Source organism: Ciconia boyciana, chromosome 5 (assembly GCF_034638445.1).
Source record: "Ciconia boyciana chromosome 5, ASM3463844v1, whole genome shotgun sequence".
NCBI classification, from domain to species: Eukaryota; Metazoa; Chordata; class Aves; order Ciconiiformes; family Ciconiidae; genus Ciconia; species Ciconia boyciana.
Genome location: NC_132938.1, coordinates 34,385,518 through 34,405,523, shown reverse-complemented (window position 1 = coordinate 34,405,523; position 20,006 = coordinate 34,385,518). Strand labels below are relative to the sequence as shown.

Here is a 20,006-nt window from a genome sequence, read left to right as displayed (position 1 = left end):
CATACTCTTGTTTTTGGTAGTTCTCCTGTGGACTTTCTGGACATAGAAGTACATGTTTGTTTTTAAAGGTTACTGTGTTTTATATGTAGAGAAGTTATATGATTGTAACAGGATTCTAATGTGGATTATATAATTGTAAATTAAAAGTGACACCTCTTAAACCAGAGGAAATATTTTGCTAGTCAAATTAAAACCAAAATGAGTATTTTATGGTGGAAAAAAGATGCTTTTAAAGAAATGTCAAAATAATTATAGCTCAATAAAGCTTTAAAGCAACACAAATACAAGAAAATGCCCAAAAGTCACAAAAATTTGTTTGCAGAGGTATTTCCTTTGTTTTAGCCTGGTTTATATGTGACTCATATGACATGACTTGATTTCTGTTATTGACTTGATCTCTGATTTTGCCAGTAATATAGGACTAAAAAAACTGTGTCCAATGAATGTTTTGTGAACAGATTGTGCTGAAATCTACAATGACGGCCATAAGCAAAGTGGATTTTATAAGATGAAACCAATCCAGAGTCCTGCTGAATTCCTTGCCTTCTGTGACATGTCTGAAGGGGGTGGTTGGACTGTTTTTCAGAGACGTTCTGATGGCAGCCAGAATTTTGATAGGTAGGTACGAGACTTAGTCATTAAAATTGGAAACAAAGTGGAGACACATTAAACCAGATGGAGCTAAGTTAAATCTTAACTTTAGAGTTATATTAATAAGTTTAGAGTTATATATAACTCTAAACTCAATATAACTTTAGAGTTATATTGTTATCTCAGGTAAAAGAGAGGAATGGTTATTCTGTGGGACAGCTTCCAGATGAGATACTCCTGGCTCTGTCTCTCTTCTGGGAGATATCTCTTCTAATCTTTTTCTGACAGCTTGTGCATTTTACATGAGGACACTTCAACGTCAAATGCACTAACAATTGTTGGAGCAGGAACTCTCAATGACAAGTAAAGGACTACCTTGCCTTTTGCAAATAGTAAAAATCTAAAAAAGTATAAATACCAGCAATCTGCTTGAACTGAAATACCACCTAGCAAATCTTATACCAGCAAACAAGTATGAGAGAAACCGACCACAGAGTAATTTGTAGCTCATGGTAAAATGCCTCCAGGAAAGATAAGATGGGTGAGAACTTGATTTGCGGACACCTAACTTCCTTGCCTTTGCCAAGACTCAAGCATTTTTTGGGAAATGTCCAGAAGTGAAATTTTTGGTGCTGTGAGACTTGAATATAAAAAAACACAAATATTTACAGATATTAGAAGCAACAAGAAGGTTTTTAGAACGTGCGCTTTGCCCAATTTGCTTTTCACGTACCTGCATCCTTTTGTGGATTTGTGTCTTACCTGTGTTTATAATTACTGTAACTAACTTTACAATACCCTTATGAAATAGAGAAGTGATCCCCAGAGAGGATGAAAAACTGTAATCCAGCTAAGAAAACTTTGCTATTCTTATTTTATAAAATATGGTCAGACAAGCTACAGAAGCAATCTGTAGCAGTTTACAGTTGTTACCACCACACACCACTCATTCTTCTCCCTTGCCAGAGACTACCAGCTACTTAAGGCACACAGGCTGCTTTATTTTATGACTTCCTGTCCACAGCCTAATACCTTCACCTCTTGGTTGAAGTATGGTTGCTTCTCACCAAGGAAATAGATCATATTTTTGTCCCCATTAGAACATGCCATGAAACCAAAACCACTGAGAAAGTGTTTCAAAGCCACTGTAGACAGGGAAAAGATTCAATGCTTTCAGTATACACATTAATTCTTGAAACTATGCACCACTATGAGTTCAAAAATTGTTAGAATCAGTCAATAAGTCAAAGCTGGAAACAGCTAGCTAATACCTCAATTTACAAAATTATATATCCACCTGCAGGAGTTTCACAGAAATAAAATCACAGAAAATAAAGAAAGAATGGTTGCGATCCACCTACACATTCACTTAGATCCCCTGGATTTAACCAGGAAAAATGTTTTCACTTAGGGTAAATTGTGCTATACCAGAGATTGGACTGAGCTAATGTGTTTTCTTCTGGTCTTAAAATCTGTTAGTCTTAAACCACTTTGAATGTACCTCTTAGGACTACTGTTTGGACTGGGATTCAGTGACCAGTGTAGTGTGGGATTCAGCCTTTCACATGTAAAAAATAGCAATAATTCTGTGAAGATCAACAATGTAAATAAGATAATAAAGTCTAAAATATTTATTAATGTTCCCATATATAATGAACCTACAAAGAGTTTAGCATAGGACTACCAAGATGATCAAGGGCTGGAGCACTTGCCCTGTGAGGACATGCTAAGGTTTGTTCAGCTTGGAGAAGAGATGGCTTCAGCAGAACCTAGTAGTAGCCTGCCTGTACCTACAAGGAGGTCACTAAGAAAACAGAGCAGTTGCAGAGCTGGTTGAGTAAACAGGCTCTTCACAGTGGTGTCTGGTGGGAGGATGAGACACAATGTACATAAGTTGAAACAAGAGAGTTTCAGACTGGATATAAGGAAAAACTTTCTCACCATGAGAACAGTCAGCAGGTTGCCCAAAGAGGATGTGCAGTCTTCATCCTTGGAGGTTTTCAAGACCTGACTGGACAAACCCTGAGCAACCTGGTCTGATCTCATGGCTGACCCTGCCTTGAGCAGGACATTGGACTAGATTACTTCCTGAGGTTCCTTCCAATTTGAATTATTCTGTGGTCTATGATTCTATGATAAAATAAGCATCCAAGCAAACTTGCTTTTTTGATAAATTAGTAATTTATACTCTTTTCAGAGTCTGGACTGACTATGAAGAAGGCTTTGGAAATTTTGTTTTGACAAATGGTGAATATTGGCTCGGAAATAAAAATCTTCATTATTTGACTAATCAAGGTAAGATTTGTATTGTAACAATAGTCTTCTGTTGTTTCCATTTCTTTGCTCTTTATGGGCCATTTTTTGTTATCCTTTTTGTTAGCGTAAATCCTGAGTTCTGTTGTTAGTCTGCATGGACTTCTCCAAGTTTCAGAACAAAACACATTTGAATATATGTTTTCTAACAAAAGGTTCAAAACTGTCATTGGGCCAATGGCATGCAGGGAGCCCCTGCAAAACAGGGAACAGTAGACAGGAGTATACCTTAAAATAATTGTCTCTACCCATTTCACAGTCAGCATCACTAACAGTCCAGAGTCAGGTAGTATGCTGTACCAATTCATTTAGTCAGGGCTTTACATGACTGCATAGGCTATTACATGAAGGTAAATTTAGGCCTGTCCTCTTGATTAGGCTAGTCTTAGAAAGCTATTTCCATCTTTACAATAGTCACTCCATCTAAGATAACTTCTGCTTTGCTGTAGAATGCTGCATATACAAAACTTACCTATTGACATAGTGAGCTAATTCATATGGAAATCAGTGCCACCAGGATGGGGTCCTAGTTTAACTCTTTTATCTTCAGAGTATAAAAATCTAATTTTCTCAGGTGTACGCTTATTGATTGATTCTTACTATCCTTTCATTACCACCTCAAATACCTTACTAAAATATAAAGCTCATAAAGCCTTTTATTTATTTTATTTTTTTTTGTCTACACTTGAAAATCTGTACTGGAATAATTCTAAAATTTTCTAAGCTGAATCAGGAGGTGAATAAAGACAAAGAATAGCAAGATATGCTTTAATATGCATAAAGAAAGAAGATAAAAAACCATAAAATATGCTGTGATGATACAGATAAGATTAATGATAAAAACTTAATTAGTATTTTAATATTCTACTATATAATACTCTGTTCTGAAAAGTAGTGAGATAGGCAAGTTTAACCAAAATAATTTGTGTTTTATTTCTTAAGGGAACTATACTTTAAGAATTGATCTAACTGATTTTGAAGGAGAACGGCGTTTTGCACAATATGCAAGATTCAGAGTTGCAGGTGAAGAGGTAATAAAATGTTAAATAATGACTAGAGGTTTTAATGAAAATGTGGATTCTGTAAACAGACAATAAACATAGAGGTTCCCTAATTTTCATAAAGGTTCATGTAGAACCTTATTACCATATTTTCTTTCTTACAAATGCTTGGGATTTTCAAATATGTAATAATAGTTGTTTACATTGATATATCAGTTTCACAATTTCTGTAAAATGTATGAATCATTTGGTTTAGCAGCCATGGATAAAAGCATTTTTTCTATTTTTGTTGATATTACCAATAATAGTGGTAAATGATGTTCTGATTTGTTAATATTACTGCAAATCAACTCTAATATTGTTTTTATTATGTCATTTATACATAAGGTTATTGACAAATTTTACCCCTGGTAAGCATCTTTACAACCCTTCATTATCTCGTACACAGTGTTTAAGTGGCATGACATTTCTGAGCATAAAAATAGTAGCAAATGTAGTTTCCTCTTTGTGGTTTCACTCTCTGACATGCTAAAGGTTAAAGACATATTGGATTACTTTTTTTTTTTTCGTTTCTTCATATTTTTCGTTAGCATTCTTATGAGATGAGCTGTGGTGAATACTCTGGCACAGCTGGTGATTCCCTTACTGGTGGATTTCATCCTGAAGTAAAGTGGTGGGCTGATCATCGAGGAATGAAATTCAGTACTAGAGACAAGGACAATGACAACTATGAAGGGAACTGTGCTGAAGAGGAAAAGGCTGGCTGGTGGTTTAACAGGTACGTTGATTTTGTATCAGTGTTGTCAACTATTGTGTTTCATGTGTATTCATACAATAATAACATACAGTAGAAGATAGGATTGGCATTGTTTATTATACTTGCAATCTGCCCTTGACCCCTACCAGAGATCTCAGTGCTGGTAAGATTGAGACTCACCTTAGAAGGGACAGCACCTACCGCACAGCCCAAGCTGGTCTGTGATAATGGTATTTGGCATAGGCTTTGGTCATCTTTGTTATCAGACAGTAAGGAGAAGATAATTCTGCCCCTTTAAGGTAATCAGTTTTTACACAAGTAGGTCATGTAGAGTTGGCAGATGTATCCCTGTTGTACTTCATTCTTGCATTTCTCCTGCATTGTACTAGACCAGATGTGGCAGTATTGCAGAATATCTGACAAATTAAGCTAGTGCCGGGTTATTAAGCCTCACTTTTTTCACCCCAGATCACAGCATCTCACTCTTGTTATTCTTCCGTATCAATATGTGGGAATGCATTCACTCAGTTTCTGTCAGTGAGCATGGCTGGACTGAGAGGAAGATTTTTTTAAATACGGTTCAGTAAAAGAATTTTAAAATCCTACTTACATACAAAATACCAATTCAAAAAGAAAGGATAAAGCTGGGAGCCTTAGCACTGTCTGTATAGGCAGCTATGTTGTTTCCCTTAATTAATTAGATAAATATAGCCATGAAGAGAAACTATGCAATCTAGCTGTATAATAGAGAGGTTTAAAATACAACTCAGGGAAGCATACTACTCTCTCACTGTGATCTCAGTTCACTTGGCAAGAGCTGCCAGGCTGGATCAGTTCCATTGTTTCTCTCTGTTGTGTCATCCTTTGTTTCTGTTTTTTAACTCCTTGTTTTCCAAATTCTGTTTCCCTAAGTAGTCTGTGACGGGCTTAGCTGATATGATGTAGCTATTAACTGAATGTTTCACAATTAATTACTTATTTTAACACATTTTAATATATTTGCATGGATAGTGGGTCAACTGAATGTTTGAAACATGGAAAAAATCACATGTAGACAAAGTTTTTTTGCAGTTCTCACAAAAGCTAAGATATAAAAGGGAAGGGCAACTGTGTTGGAGATCCTTTTCCCATGAAATCAGAACTTTTGTGGATTGAGAGGAATATCTAGACCTCAGGTAGCATAAAACTCTGATACCGTGCCGTGGAGTTCATTAAGAGTGAATCACCAATCACTTTTAGTCAACAGCATACATTTTTTGCCTTTTAAAAACTTTTTTTTTTTTTTTAAATATTGGATTGGTCTGGACAACATAATGACCTCTTTGCAAAAGTAGCTGTACAGCAGAACTTGACAGTTATTAATACCTTGTAGTTGATGCTACATAACTACTAAAGATAGCTGACTCCTACCAGGCTAGTTCCTATTATGGCTGTGTAGCTCATGCTCTTAAAGTGGCAGTCTATCTGGATAATGAAAATGAGTTACTACTAGTGTTCTCTCACTGCCTTGCTACCGACTTTTTTATGTTAAGCCTAACATAAAACTGAATACTGCAAAATACTAGAAAATTTCAGTATCCTTAAATCCTACCCAAAAGAACAGTACTGGCAGAGAAAGGAAAGCACTCAGAACACGTATTTGTCATGCACAGATTGGCAAACATAGAAGGAATTAGTGCTCTTGGCTGGTTTGTATAGGAGCTCCCAGCTATGAAGGAATTTTTTATAGACAGCTCTATGCTATCTGGACTAATGAAATACAGAAATGCCCAGATAATGTGAATACCAAGGGATGTGACACAAGTGAGACCCCATGGAAGTAGCTCAGCTCTAGTTTAAAGCCACTGGTCTTGCTCCAGCTCAGCACTTTTTATCCTGGACTTTTGCAGAAAATGGCCTCTCTGCATTCTTTTGTAAGCAAAGCTCTAGGAGACATTTTCAGCTTGGATACAAATCCACAGAGCTGGGTTCGCTCTGCTACTACACCCAGGTCATAAGCTTTCCTGCATCCAGGGCATTGCAAAGGTCAGTAGGTTCATAACTGGTAAAAGAAGAGCTAACAAGTCTAGTTGGACATGAGCTTATTCTCTCCCCAGCACTCCCTGTTTTAGTTACACCATGCATGGATGATCACAGTGAATCTGCCAGGCACCAAGTTGGGGCCTAACTCACGCTTCCTGCCTCAGCAATCATCCTGTAGACAGCATAGCTACATCCATGTGGGGCTGTACTGGAGTCACTAAGTCCAGGCAGAACTCAAACAGTTCCTCAGCGAACCAACTCCATCTCTCCGCATCTGTCATACAGTTAATATAGAATTCAGATAAAATGTCCACAGGTTGGACTGGACTTCTGAAACTATTGCAGTGCAGTTTTTTACTTTAAAAATTAGCCTATCAGAAAGAAAGGAGGAACATAGATTAACTTTAAGGTGTTTATTGACTCGTGGATAATGACTGTTGCTTCAGAATATCATATCAGTAATCACATGCCAGTTGTTTCTTTAGTATGTCCAGTTCCTTCAGACTGCATCCAGTCAGTTACAGAATACTGTCTATTTTTGCTATTAGTGCCTCTCAGCACTAATTAGAGTTGTTACTGGCTCATGTTGCTCTTGACATGTTTTGCTTGCTTCCATCAAAGGAAGTAAAAGAAGGGGTCCAGTTGATCTAGATATCTCTTAGCAATTACGATCCTTCTAATGAAATCTGTGTTTTGATTCGAAGTAGACAGAGTGCCTGCTCAACGCAGGATTTGTATGGCTAGAAGGACTATGTCAGGTCTGATACAAGCTTATCATTCTCAAAAACAAAGTCACTTTTTATATCTGCAGTTTATAAGCTTTCAACCAACACATTACCAAAACTGACCTTAAAAATTGTAAGAAATTAATAAGCATATATATATGAGAGAACTTTCCTATGAGGCTTTTATCACGGTTTTTATTTCAGTTCTCCAAAACTTGTTAACGTAAGTGTAAGCAAAGCCAGCGACCAAGATTTGCCAGTAATAATATCCATAAGGTTCATTTGGACTGTTTTCTGTTTGCATAATTTCTGAAGTCTGCTTTTGAAATCCATCATGGTGTTCGACAGGTAGATATTAACAGCACTTAAAACAAAATACTGAATTGGCAGATAAACCAAGCCGATTCTTTACAATGTGCTGCAGAAGAAACAACCATTTTGCTCTCCATGTGGTCACATAAGGATCTAAACTTCTTTCTTGTAGAAATCAAATGAGTACGAAGGTTGTGCTGGTACCTATTCAAGCCTTTGGGTTTTGCTAGGGTTTTTGTTTGTTTGTTTGTTTTAACCACTGTCTTTAATAAACTGTAAAAGCATTTCTGCTTCAGTGTGTTAAAGAGACAAAAAAAGAATGTACTTTGTATAGTCAAATAAAATGCCAGCTCTGATGATCCAGTGAATTGGTATACATATGTTTAACTAGCTGTCATATTTAATCTATTTGTAAATAGAAGCCCACAGCTGAATAGGCAAACTGATGATGGTATTCAGGTTTTGTCATACAGAACACCTTGTGGGGTAACTGGAAAACTTACAAGGGGCTACTCTGGAACAACGAAAAGCAGCACAGTATTTCTTTCCCAGAGTTTTGCTTGGTGTATGCCCTGCTGCCACACATGACCTGAACAACTCTGGAATAATTCTCCAGTGAAACAGATTAGCAGGTAAAACTCAGAGAGCTAGTAATGTCAGAAAACATGTGGAAACAACAAAAAGAACTTTTGTTTCAAAGAAGCTAAGAGCAGTTGTGCCTAATGAAACTGTCATTGTTTAGGCGCACTGAAGTCCGCAAATGCAAATTTTTGCAGCTGTCAAACTGGGCTGTTACCAACATGGCGAAATCTTTGACTCGCACAGAAACTACAAATGCTTGCGACTTTTCGACAGGAGGGCTTATTTCTGTTTTCCTTTACTTTTCCACCAGGTGTCACTCTGCCAACTTGAACGGTTTGTACTACAAAGGCCCCTACGCTGCAAAGACAGACAACGGGATTGTTTGGTACACTTGGCATGGGTGGTGGTATTCTCTGAAATCCGTTGTCATGAAGGTCAGACCCGCAGACTTTGAACCTAGTATTGTTTAAGTATTTTATTAAGGCGATTTATCTAGTTAATCTTTTAGCAAATCAATACAAATTAAAACAGATGGGCAGATCTTTGCTTCTCATCTATGCATATATAAATCTGGAATAATTCCTCTGTACCCAGTAGTTTTATGAGACGTAAATGAGAAGACAATCTGGCCTATGAATCTGTAGGTACAAATACTAGTGCTAATATGTGTACAGGATTTTTTTTAAAAGGCAGGCACTAACCTAGGAATAAGTACATCTTCATCAACATGGAGAATTTTTGGCTTCTGCAGTAACTACAAATCCTTTCACCTTTTAAAAAAACAGTATTGTCACTGTGTTGTCTCAAAAATCAAAATGAATTGTACGTATTACAACCAAAAAACTATTTAAATACAAGCATAAGGCTGGTTTACTCAGTGGATGGAACATACTTTCTTTGGAATGATTCAAGGCTTTAGAAGTGAATGATTCAAGGCTTTAGAAGTGAGTTGCCTGTAAATTCCTCTGATTTATTTGTTGCCTGTGTTGTGTACATAGCATACATAAAAAGTGTAAAGAATGAGACAGGGAACTGAAGGAAGAGAAGGGATGCTACCAGGCTAGAATCAATTGAATCCAGCATACAGAAGTGGATTGTCTGTTGTTGCTGAAGCATTTCTAGGGCTGGTCACATCATTTCAATCTAACATTTTTAGATGGTCAGTAATTACACCTTTCTTCTTCTTGGTAACCATTATGCCTTTCTTTTTTTTTGGTAACATTTGGTAACAAAACATGGACTTTAATCTATTGACACTTGGAGTTTACCAAAAGGCTAAATAACAAAAGCTGCAACTAATTTTAACGTGAGCTACACTTTGAACATAGGCTATCATAATGCATGTGCAGAGGGAAGTGTATTTCATGTGCCACTAAAATCTGGCATTTTAGAGGTTCTTAGTGCTTGACTCTATAAATCTTTTTCTTCTTTATGTATCTGTTAGTCTCCACAACTCTCCACATTCGAATGCCCTGTTCAGTCACTTCAAAGTGGTTCTGCTTCTAAGCCTATTATCTTCTCCTTTTCCTGTGTCCTTGTCTTGGCTTCCTGAGCTTTCCCCCTTCTCAAGCTGCAGATGTACAAGAAAAATCATAACAGAGGCTCTGCCTACCCCGGCTTTTGTGCCTAGCACCTCAATAGACTCTAATAGCCAGTAATAACAAGAATTGCTAGTTAGTGCTTGCTGCCATGGAGAAGACAGGAACACACTCTAGAAAGCTATCTAATTAAATGTAATCCATTTCTGCTGAGCAGGTGCAAATGAAGATTTTAAAAAACACATGGATCTGAGACAAAATTGGGCACTTTTATTTCCCTGCTTTCCTAAAATAATTTTGCTTTTGTGGTTGGACTGCCAGTCTCTTTCCGTCTGTCCAAATACAGTTTTTGAACCTGGCAGCCAGTTTCAGTCAAGCTTAGCATAATTGAAACTAACTTTTGGCAATCTGTCAGTCAATTTATAACTATATTGATATGAATACAGGTCAGCTGAATAACTCCCTGCATGGCCATTTTTCCTTCCATTTCCATCCTCCAAAACCAAAAGTTTGGCAAGAATCCTTGAAAGAATTGCATGGAATAAAGGAGGGAGGATGCGTAGAATAACTGAGGGGAAAAAAAGAGAGGTTCATATGAAACTATCTCACTCAATAAGATAAATCAGATTACACCTAAACAAAACAAGGGAATTAAATAGAGAAAAAAATGGGGTTCAGACAGCTAAAAAGAACATAATCATGTAAAAATGGTGCTGATAAAAATCTGTGGTATAGAGGTTTTGAGGTATGTGCTTTTTGTGGTAATAGCAGGTATTCTAGACAATCCAATCTTTTTCATGATGTATCAATAGATACTCTGCTAGAGATTTATAGCCTTTAGCACATCCCTGTACTTCTACATGAGAGGATCAATGGATAGCTCTACAGCTGCTTATTTGGAACCTTGTTTAATCAGTTAAACCAAATTAAATTCTGTATCTGACAGGAAGGCATACCAGCCTATGCATGTGTGTGTATGTATATATGTATATACTTACATACAGATATATATTCAGCATTCAACATTAAAACAGAACATCTGATATGTACTTTTATCCAATTTTATTACAGAATTTAAAATGGGTTCCTGTGTAACTCTGTGAGCAGGTCTGTAGGTATGGGTCACTAATAATACGATGGAAGTTTTGGAGTAGTTTAAAAAGATGCCGTTAAGTACAGTGTTTCCCATCATGATTTTCAAATTCTTTTGCTACTCTAAGAGGAGGAGGATTTAATTCTTTGTAAAAACGTGGATGACATTATGTATAAATTGTAAAAACACCCTTAGTTTTTCAGAGGAAAATGGAAAGATTAGCTCATGTATTTGGAGAGTATCAAGACAGATCATATTCCACACAATTTAAATAAAAGACATGGAGGATTTAAGTACAGCAAAGTTGGATCTCTAGCGCACAAAAAAGACTCTTAACATGTACAGACTGTGCTCAAAAAATCTGCAGTAATTTTTTTGTTTGCTGCATCATAAATCCTCTTTACTTACGAGAACGCTAGTGAAGTCTTTCAGCAGAGTTAGGGTGCTCTTACATTGTCGTGTAAAATTTGACTCCCTTTCTCTCTTGGAAATCATAAAATGAAGGAGGATCAAATCTTTCTTTGTACATCTTACAATGTATTTATATGTTTATTTGGACTGAATGCTCTTCAGAACAAGGACTTTGATATCCTAGTTGTCTTAAAAGCATCTAGCATACTGCTAGCAATATGCAAATACAGTATTTAATTCCCACCATCTTTCTATGGCCTTTCTTTATGTAATAAATCTTTTTGGACACATGAAAAACATGTGGAAGTGTTGTAATTCAAAATGGTCATATAACTGTTCTCAAATAAGCAAACCCTTTATTTTCAAAAGGCAGGTTTAAATAGCTACTAGACAAGAGAGTACAGCTTGAAAGAGAATTCTTTTCTCTGCCTGGCTTGCCTGTTTGTATTAATTTATTTCCTCAACAGGTATGAACAAGTTTTAAGGTAGTCTTTTTTCTTACAAGATAGCAGAACAAAGGCCAGTTTATTTGTTCAGGCATTAGACAGAACAACATAACTCCCAAATAGCTGAAAATGAATACATACTATGTGATACAAATCATATAACCCAACAGAAGAAGAATAAGAATCAAGGAAATAACAAGGAAAATGTTTTGTCAGGCATGATTTAATAAAGAACATAATGATAGCTACCAGCAACGTGTAATCAAAAATGCATCTTTCTGTAATACTTGTTCAAGGAGAACACCTTTATATTTTCAGTTGTCTACTTCTGTTTTCTTCCATTTGCTAAACATTTTGGAGATTAAAAGAATGGAAACCACAAGCCCAGGTGAATTAAATGAGCAGTAAAAGAGCCTTATATGCTACAACATTTGTTTTCCCTAGAATGTCTAATATGCATTGACAGACCTGAGGTACCGCAGTCTGGCCTGCTGCTTTCCAGCGGAGACTCTTCTCTTCAGCTCTACTGCCTAGCTAGAGCCTACCTCTCCCCACCATTCCCAAAACTGTTAGTCCTGATGCCAATTCTTGAACCCCTTTTGTAAGTATAACATTTTGTTCTGTCAAAGCTACTTCTCCTCGCTGTTAGGAAAATGGTATAGCCAGAAAGGGGAATCAAACCAGGTGAACATTCCTATCATGTTTCTTTAGTTTACTCCTCATTAGCTCAAAAAGAATGAAAATGCAGCTTTTTCTTCAGTAGTAGGTTCTCTTTGGCAGTTGTAAAAGAGGTAGAAAGAGCCGAAAAAGTATCCAGGGCAGTATTCTGTATCTGAATTGTCAAAAATTTCCACTTATTTCTGTCTTGTTTTTTTTAAATTGTCTATTAAGAGGTCAACTTAGAAAGCAAAAAAACCAGCTATTCAAAACCAGGAGGTACTTTGAAATGAATATGAGCATATGCTTGCTGTTTTCTCAGAGTAGGTCTGAGAATTGGGAAATCGGCAAGGTTTCAAGCATTCAGCCAAAATCCATATGCAATGTACGCCCAGAGAGGGAAAAGTTATCATTTTCTGTTAAAGTGCTTCTTTAAAGAAAATGTAAAACTTTACAGTGATAGTGGCTCTTTGATGCTTAATTAGTTTTTTGTTGAATTCATAGTGTTCATCCAAAAATCATCTTTTCCAAGTACCCAAGGGCCTCCTTAACCTTTGTTTAGTGCAGGATGAAATCCAGCTTGTCATTGCTACACCTTCAGTTAACTAAGACAGTTCCTCTTAATCCTACCCTAATGCTAAATAGATTGCATCAGAAACATAATGTTGATATCCAAATATTGATTAAACAACTCTGGAGCCAAATTCGTATGTTTGTTTGCTTGCAGAAGAATCAAAATATGGCCTTTGCAAAAATAACCCTGTAGCTCGCCTTTTTCCATCCTTCCTCAGCAACTCATAAATGCCTGTGTATGAGTTTGTTTTACCTGTCTCCAATAGAATCTAAGCTTCCTTCCTTTCTTATTTTCTTCCCTTCTTAACAACAGTCAGATCTTTAATCTTGCCTGTTAGTCGTGTTTTACATACCTATGAATGCCTGGCTTAAGGAACCTGGGTAGCTCTAAGGTTCTGCAGAAGCTGAGCAAAGGCTCTGAGCGGCTGAATGGTGTACTTAAGGCACCTAAATGGCAGTTGGGTCTCTAAATCTATTGTGAGAATCAGTGTCCAACCTAGTTTATAAACAGATTGGATTGAATTATTTAATGAATATATCACCCAACACTGTGGGCAGCAAGATAAGCAGATTCCTCTTAAAAGTATATGGTTCTCACAAATGATTACCTGAATTTCAGTGCATCCAGTTTTGTTGTCCTTGCAAAAAGTCCCAAGTAATTTTCAATCCATGGTCTCCCATGTAATTGCAAAATTATACTGCCACAGGAGCCACTGGGCTGGCACTTACTGCAACATGATCGTTCATATTAAATTAGCTAAACACAGACGAGTGACATATGAGCAGAAAGGCTTTTATGTTAGTGATATCCTGCACTAGATGGTGCTCTGTACATGTATATTCTTAGGCAATACTACATTTGTAAACTAGTACAAACGTTTCTCCTGATTAAGTTAATTATTAAATGATAGAAAACAAGTCAAAAATTATTAAATGAATTTAGTCCTTAACTCACTTTTGAAATCATACATGAGTTCCTATGGTTACCTAAAGCATATGGAAATTCACAGCATCTAATTATCTTGAGGTATGGAACATTTAGACAGTTAAATTGCAGTATCTTTAATTTAAAAAGCCTTGCATTGTAACAGTAATTCATATCTTCTGCGATTAGCAAACCGAAACAAAACTGTGAAAGGTCTGAACACTACCTGAACTAACATATGTGCACTACTGTATTCCTGCTATGATTCCTCTACTGCTCCTCCCTGATAGGATCTCTTGTGGTTTAGCCCCAGTCGGTAATTAGGCACCACATAGCCACTCGCTCACCCTCGCCCCCCGGTGGGATGGGGGAGAATCTGAAGAGCAAAAGTAAGAAAACTCATGGGTTGAGATAAGAACAGTTTAATAATTGGAACATAACAATAATAATAATAATAATAGTAATGAAAAGGAAAACAACAAGAGAGCAAGAGAGGAACAAAACCCAGGAAAAAACAAGTGATACAACTGCTCACCACCCGCTGACCAACACCCAGCCAGTCCCCAAGCAGCGATTGCTCCCCCCGGCCAATTCCCCCCAGTTTCTATACTGAGCATGACATCATATGGTATGGAACAGCCCTTTGGCCAGTTTGGATCAACCATCTTGGCTGTGCCCCCTCCCAGCTTCTTGTGCACCTGGCAGAGCATGGGAAGCTGAAAAGTCCTTGACCAGTGTAAACATTACTTAGCAACAACTAAAACATCAGTGTGTTATCAACATTATTCTCATACTAAAATCCAAAACACAGCACTATAGCAGCTACTGGGAAGAAAATGAACTCTATCCCAGCTGAAAGCAGGACATGTCTTTCTATTTTTCACATCTCAACTACCCTGAAATTCAAGGGAACTTTACTGGAGTGAGGCCCACCTTTATATCATAACACAAATAATAAAGCATTTGAATGTTTCTCATGATCAGGAAACTGAGATTTTGTGAACAATTGTGGCACCAGCAGGATGAAATAAGTGCTTGTGCCACAGTGAATTCTCTGCAGGGACAGCAGGAAATCCATCTCCTGCCAAGGTGCCATACACCCATCTGGGAAAAGCACTCCCTGAAATCAGTGGGTTATTCATGTGGTACTCAGCAAATGTAAAATTCATGCTGCATGTAATTGCTAGAAAGTCTTGCAAGTCTCACTCTATAGGGTACTATCTAAGTTTGAATTATTAACACTTGCAAGATGTACAAACATTTTATCTTGTGATGAAGGGGATTTTAATGATTGTAATGCATCTCCATTTTCTTATTTTCTAATAACTTTGAATGACTCATTTTAAATATCCCTTGAAAGTTTTTGAAATAATGCTAATTCAAATTGTTCCAGTCCTCTGTCACTGAATCCTCTCTACCTCTGTTATGCAGCATGCTTAATTACAGATCTGAGCACAGTTCTCATCTATTCCTCTTACTGACTCTTCCTAACAAGGGCCTTAACAGCTTCTGAGTTGGTTTCACTACCCCTCTGACTCAGTAAAGAGAAAAAGAAAACAGAAAAATCACACCCTTCTGGAAGAACACAAGTCACTCTTAACCTCAATTTTCTAAGGAAAAAATTCTAGACCATTGAAGGAAGGGAAGGGCTTCCTTTTTATGTTTACACAACTTGAAAAAAAAAGTCATTAATATTTGCAATCCATGACAATAACTTTAAATTCTACTTTATATTTCTCTTTAACTCCCCAACATTAAACTAAAGCACTTGAGCCTCTAAACCTGGCATAAAAGTTTCATATATAAGATACTAATTGGACACCTTCCCAGCTATGTAATTCTCAACTTCTTTTTTTTTTCTCTCCCCAAAAGAATGTACAAAATTAATATCACGCAGATCAACTGAGTCCAGTAGAGTTACACTGGGCATGAATTAGGCCTGTCATCTGCTCCTCAAGCAGGCAGTTTACATTGTGTCCCAGGGAAAACACAGTTTTAACAACAAATCCTTTCTATTATTCTACTTTCTCATTAAAAAGGTATCAGCATATAGCATTCTATAGGGACTATAGCCCTATAAGTCTGTATGTACTCTGTAATTCATCATATACGAATGATCAACAACCTTCTCCTGTGTTACCAGAACAACAAAAGTATCTGTGCTTATGTCCAGCTAGAGCTGGAAAGAGCTAGAGCTAGAAAGCAAGGAAGAGATTGCCCATGACATCTCAGACTTACTTGTTGACGCATGTGGTAACAGGCTATACATTCTCTATGTAGGTCTCACAATGCCTCTGTCATTTGTACACTAATTAACTCTCAAAACCAAAATTTGAGAGAAATTAAGATATCCTGCAGCTTTTCAAAGGACACTGTCACTAAGGATGAGGAATGAGCATCAGGCTGTCCAACACAGGAAGAGTTCCTGACAGAAATAATAATGTTATCAAATTCACTTTTGAGGTCTTCTGGTACATCACAAAGTGACTGTAGGGAAAATATGGACTTCCTTAGAGAACAGCACTACCATAATGATTTCAGCAGATGAAATATAATTTATATGGATATTTGCCTTTGTTTCTTACTTGATGGGCAGCCGCTTCATCTAAGACAGCTTTAAAAAAATACTGAACTCTGTATCATAGACTTTGCTCATGAAAAGCTCTTACCAGAGAATACAAAAGACTACCTGTTTCACAAGGAAACATGCCACGTTATGGTTCTTTATAGTATCTGTGAGGATACAGATATTTTTGAAGAATGCAGTGGAAGCTGATGTCCGGCAGCTGCCTTGTCTCTGTTATTCACCTCCCCTTTCTTTTTTTTTTACCTACAGTATCTCCTTTCAGTTGAATAGTGCTGGAACCAAAAATGTAAAATGAGACTCGAGAAAAGTCAGCTGCTAATAAAAGGTTCCAGTGTCCTTTCTTGCTGACCCACTAATTTAAATACAAGGAACTCTTGATGTGATACCAGAGAAAGCCTTCATTGGGGTGTATTTATGCTTACTCATTAAAAACAAAGAAGTTTCAGCAGACTGCTTCTTGGAAATGTTATGACAAAAATCTTCAGCTACAAATGTATTTCTTAGATTATTTGATAAAAATAAATATTTTAAGCAAAGCCTATATTATTCTCTGAAATAAAAAAGCACTGCAGTACTGTTTATTTCACTGCCTATTTTACCATCAAGGAGTCCAATCACAGTGGGAAGAGAACGAGTGACCAAAATTAAAATCCCTTCTCTGGGACATACAGATTTTGAAAGGCAGGGAAAATCTGGAACCCTTCTAACCCATGGATCTCATTTTCTTAATATGAAGAAGAATAAAACCCAAATGTATGCATTTTCAGTTTAAGAAGTAAAACCTAGAATTCGTAGATGTAAGAATGAGAATGAATGCTTTCCCTGATCACTTCTGATTTTCTCTGTATCACGTAGCAAGTCACTGAACTCTTTGATAGTGTCCTCATGTATGAGAGAAATACAATTTAACAATTTTACAGAGCACTTTGAAACCTCCTCAGGAAACATGTAATTCAAGGACTATGTTTTATTCTATTACTAGGCTAGGCTACTAGTTCTGTCTGATCTCTACCTATAACCAAGAATCTTCAGGTTTTTCACTTGGATAAAACCTTACTAGCAGTAGTTCCTAAACTATATACAACATAGGAAGAGAGGTTAAGGCTTTTGTGCACTGTCTGCATACTGATTTAAGGTAGCAGAATGGCTCCATTTCAGAAGCATTTTGTACAGCAATGAATTTAGTCTGGGAGAGGTGTACTGTGCAAGTATTTCAGATACCCTGTATTTAAAATGCCCAGAGTTCTCCCTGAAAGATTACCTTTGCTAGCTTACATCCAAGCTGTGTATTTAAAGGAAAGAAGTGCTGACTATAGCAGAAGGCTCCACTATACTTAGCCCTTATTGTCTTCGGTTTCTAGACTGGCACGATTAATTAAGGAAGTCTACAGCTTCAACTTCCACAGAGATGGCAGTACTGAAGAGCAGGAAGTAATCAGCTCTAGTTGGCACCACCATCCATTATATCAATATTCACAGAGACAGACAGGATCAGTAACTCTTAATAAGAGCACTGCCTGTTATAGCCATTTTAAACACACTGCAAGCTGCTCATCGTAAATGGGAAATGAAATCCAGAAGTACAAGTCAATGTGCATAGTATGGTATTTCAGTCAGTTTTCTGTGATACATACAAAGTAGGGCAAAAAATTCAGGCATACAAGAATTCCTTGGAGAATCCTAGTAATACACGGGGCTTAGAAAATGCTATGTGTTACTACAGTTTGCATTTCAGACTGGAAAATTACAAAAACTGACAAATGCCCACTAATAGGAGGCTGAGCAAGAGATTGTGGTTAAGGAGGGCGCCATGTGGGACAGCAGGGATGAGTACTCTTCCGCTGCACATTCCAGCTCTGACTCAGAAGCTCGTCACAATAGAAAACATACATGTTTTTATAATCCCTTGTGCAAATAAACTGACTTCTGCCTTCAAAAGATTCCAACATTGCATCTTGGTGGCTTATCTACATGCTGGCCTTAAGTTCAGCTAAGGGAAAGCAAGTAGCTAGCAATGAAGAAACTAACATGTTTGTTCCTACTCCAATTTAAATTTTCCTCCTACTATCCAGGACTACTGGCCTATCAGAAAAAGGAACTAAAGTGAAAACAAAGAAGGAAATAGATTGCCCAGACAATGTTAACGCTAATGATTTTGTAACTTTATATGTTTGGCTTTTTCTTTTTTGTTACAGTTAATAATACTTCCAGTTAATCCTTAAGACTGCACAATAGCCAAAATAACACATCTAAAATATTAATTCAAAATTTATCTGGCTTATTAATAATTTATTTACAATGTCTTTACAGTATGAAATATCAACAACACATAATTTCATAGATAAATCCTACTGCACCCCAGGTGAACAGTGCTGTAGACACATAATACATGCACAACCTTTCTCATTTACCTGCACTTTTCCAACAAAATAATGTTGTTCTTATTTCAGATGCACCTGATTCAACAGTGATCTTGTCCAATTTGTAAAGTCAAGTGACTTGAACCCTAGACAGGACTAAATTTTCTTATGTAAGGCCTGTCCTGCCATTAGAACTATGCCAAGAACAACAGTCTTCTAGGCTGTTGCATTTAAGTTGTGGGGTTTTCCCTAGCAAAGTTTCTTTGGTCAGTTAGAACAAGTATTGAGGCAAGCAAAAATAATACATCAGACCTGTTCTAAGGAAAATAAGGATCAGTTCAGACATGAGTTCAGGTAAGACTTCTAAGTGATCTATGCTGCAATGGGACTAAAACACATTAAATGCAAATAAGAAAATTTGTAAATTTTTTTCCCATTGGATTATTTTCACTCTAAATCCCATATGTGTTTTCTTGTCTTCTTCCCTTTGGCTTGTGTTACCACCCGGGAGGGGAAAAAATCCTAAATTTATATTAATTTTCTTGCTCCCATTGGACACATACCATTTCTTAAAAATGACATGCAGAAAAGGCTTGTTTTGTGTTTTCTTTACTTGTTTTCCCCCAGTCTCTTATTGTCCATTCAGTAACCTTTCACGCATACAGAACAGCATTCAGTTTCAATCACCAAATCAAAAGCACATGCTGTCCCTTCATTAATGTTGGAATTCGTCTGTCCATATTAGAGAGGATGGGGAAAGAGAAGAGGAAAGGTTTTCATTCTCTGGTTATCTGACTTTTCACCTTTAGCAGTTCCCTTTCGAGTAATCAGTGCTAAATCCTGCCGTAGGCTGCTGCAATGCAGCTTCCTCACAGCATTGTTTTGTTCCATCCTGTCTCAGTAAGGCTCAGATGAGGACATCTTGTTGCCACACAGAACCAGTTTCGAGCTTTTCCTCTCTATTTTGTTGGTGCAAGTCTCTGTTTAGTATGCACTACCTTTATCACAATTACTCCCATTTCTCTGTTGTTTCTGCCCCGTTACATATACCATACCTCCTTCTAAATAGGACTATTCCAGCCAGTATGAACGTTGGCCTAACTTGCAATATTC

At 37.0% G+C, this 20,006-nt stretch overlaps 1 protein-coding gene across 5 annotated transcripts in view; it reads left to right on the top strand.

The window, feature by feature from the left end:
- The window catches only part of FGL1 (fibrinogen like 1), a 47,190-nt gene that overhangs the window by 21,228 nt on the left and 5,956 nt on the right, over window positions 1-20,006 (top strand). Inside the window, exons 5-11 of one of the 5 annotated variants that reach the window (XR_012042613.1) lie at window positions 459-618; window positions 2,789-2,886; window positions 3,847-3,935; window positions 4,496-4,683; window positions 8,614-8,737; window positions 12,236-12,392; window positions 16,783-16,908. Coding sequence is in view for 2 of the 5 variants with exons in the window: in XM_072862221.1 (XP_072718322.1) it covers window positions 459-618; window positions 2,789-2,886; window positions 3,847-3,935; window positions 4,496-4,683; window positions 8,614-8,773 (695 nt within the window). In the remaining 3 variants the exon portion in view is untranslated. The other 4 variants (XR_012042612.1, XM_072862222.1, XR_012042614.1 and 1 more) reach the window with 4 other exon arrangements.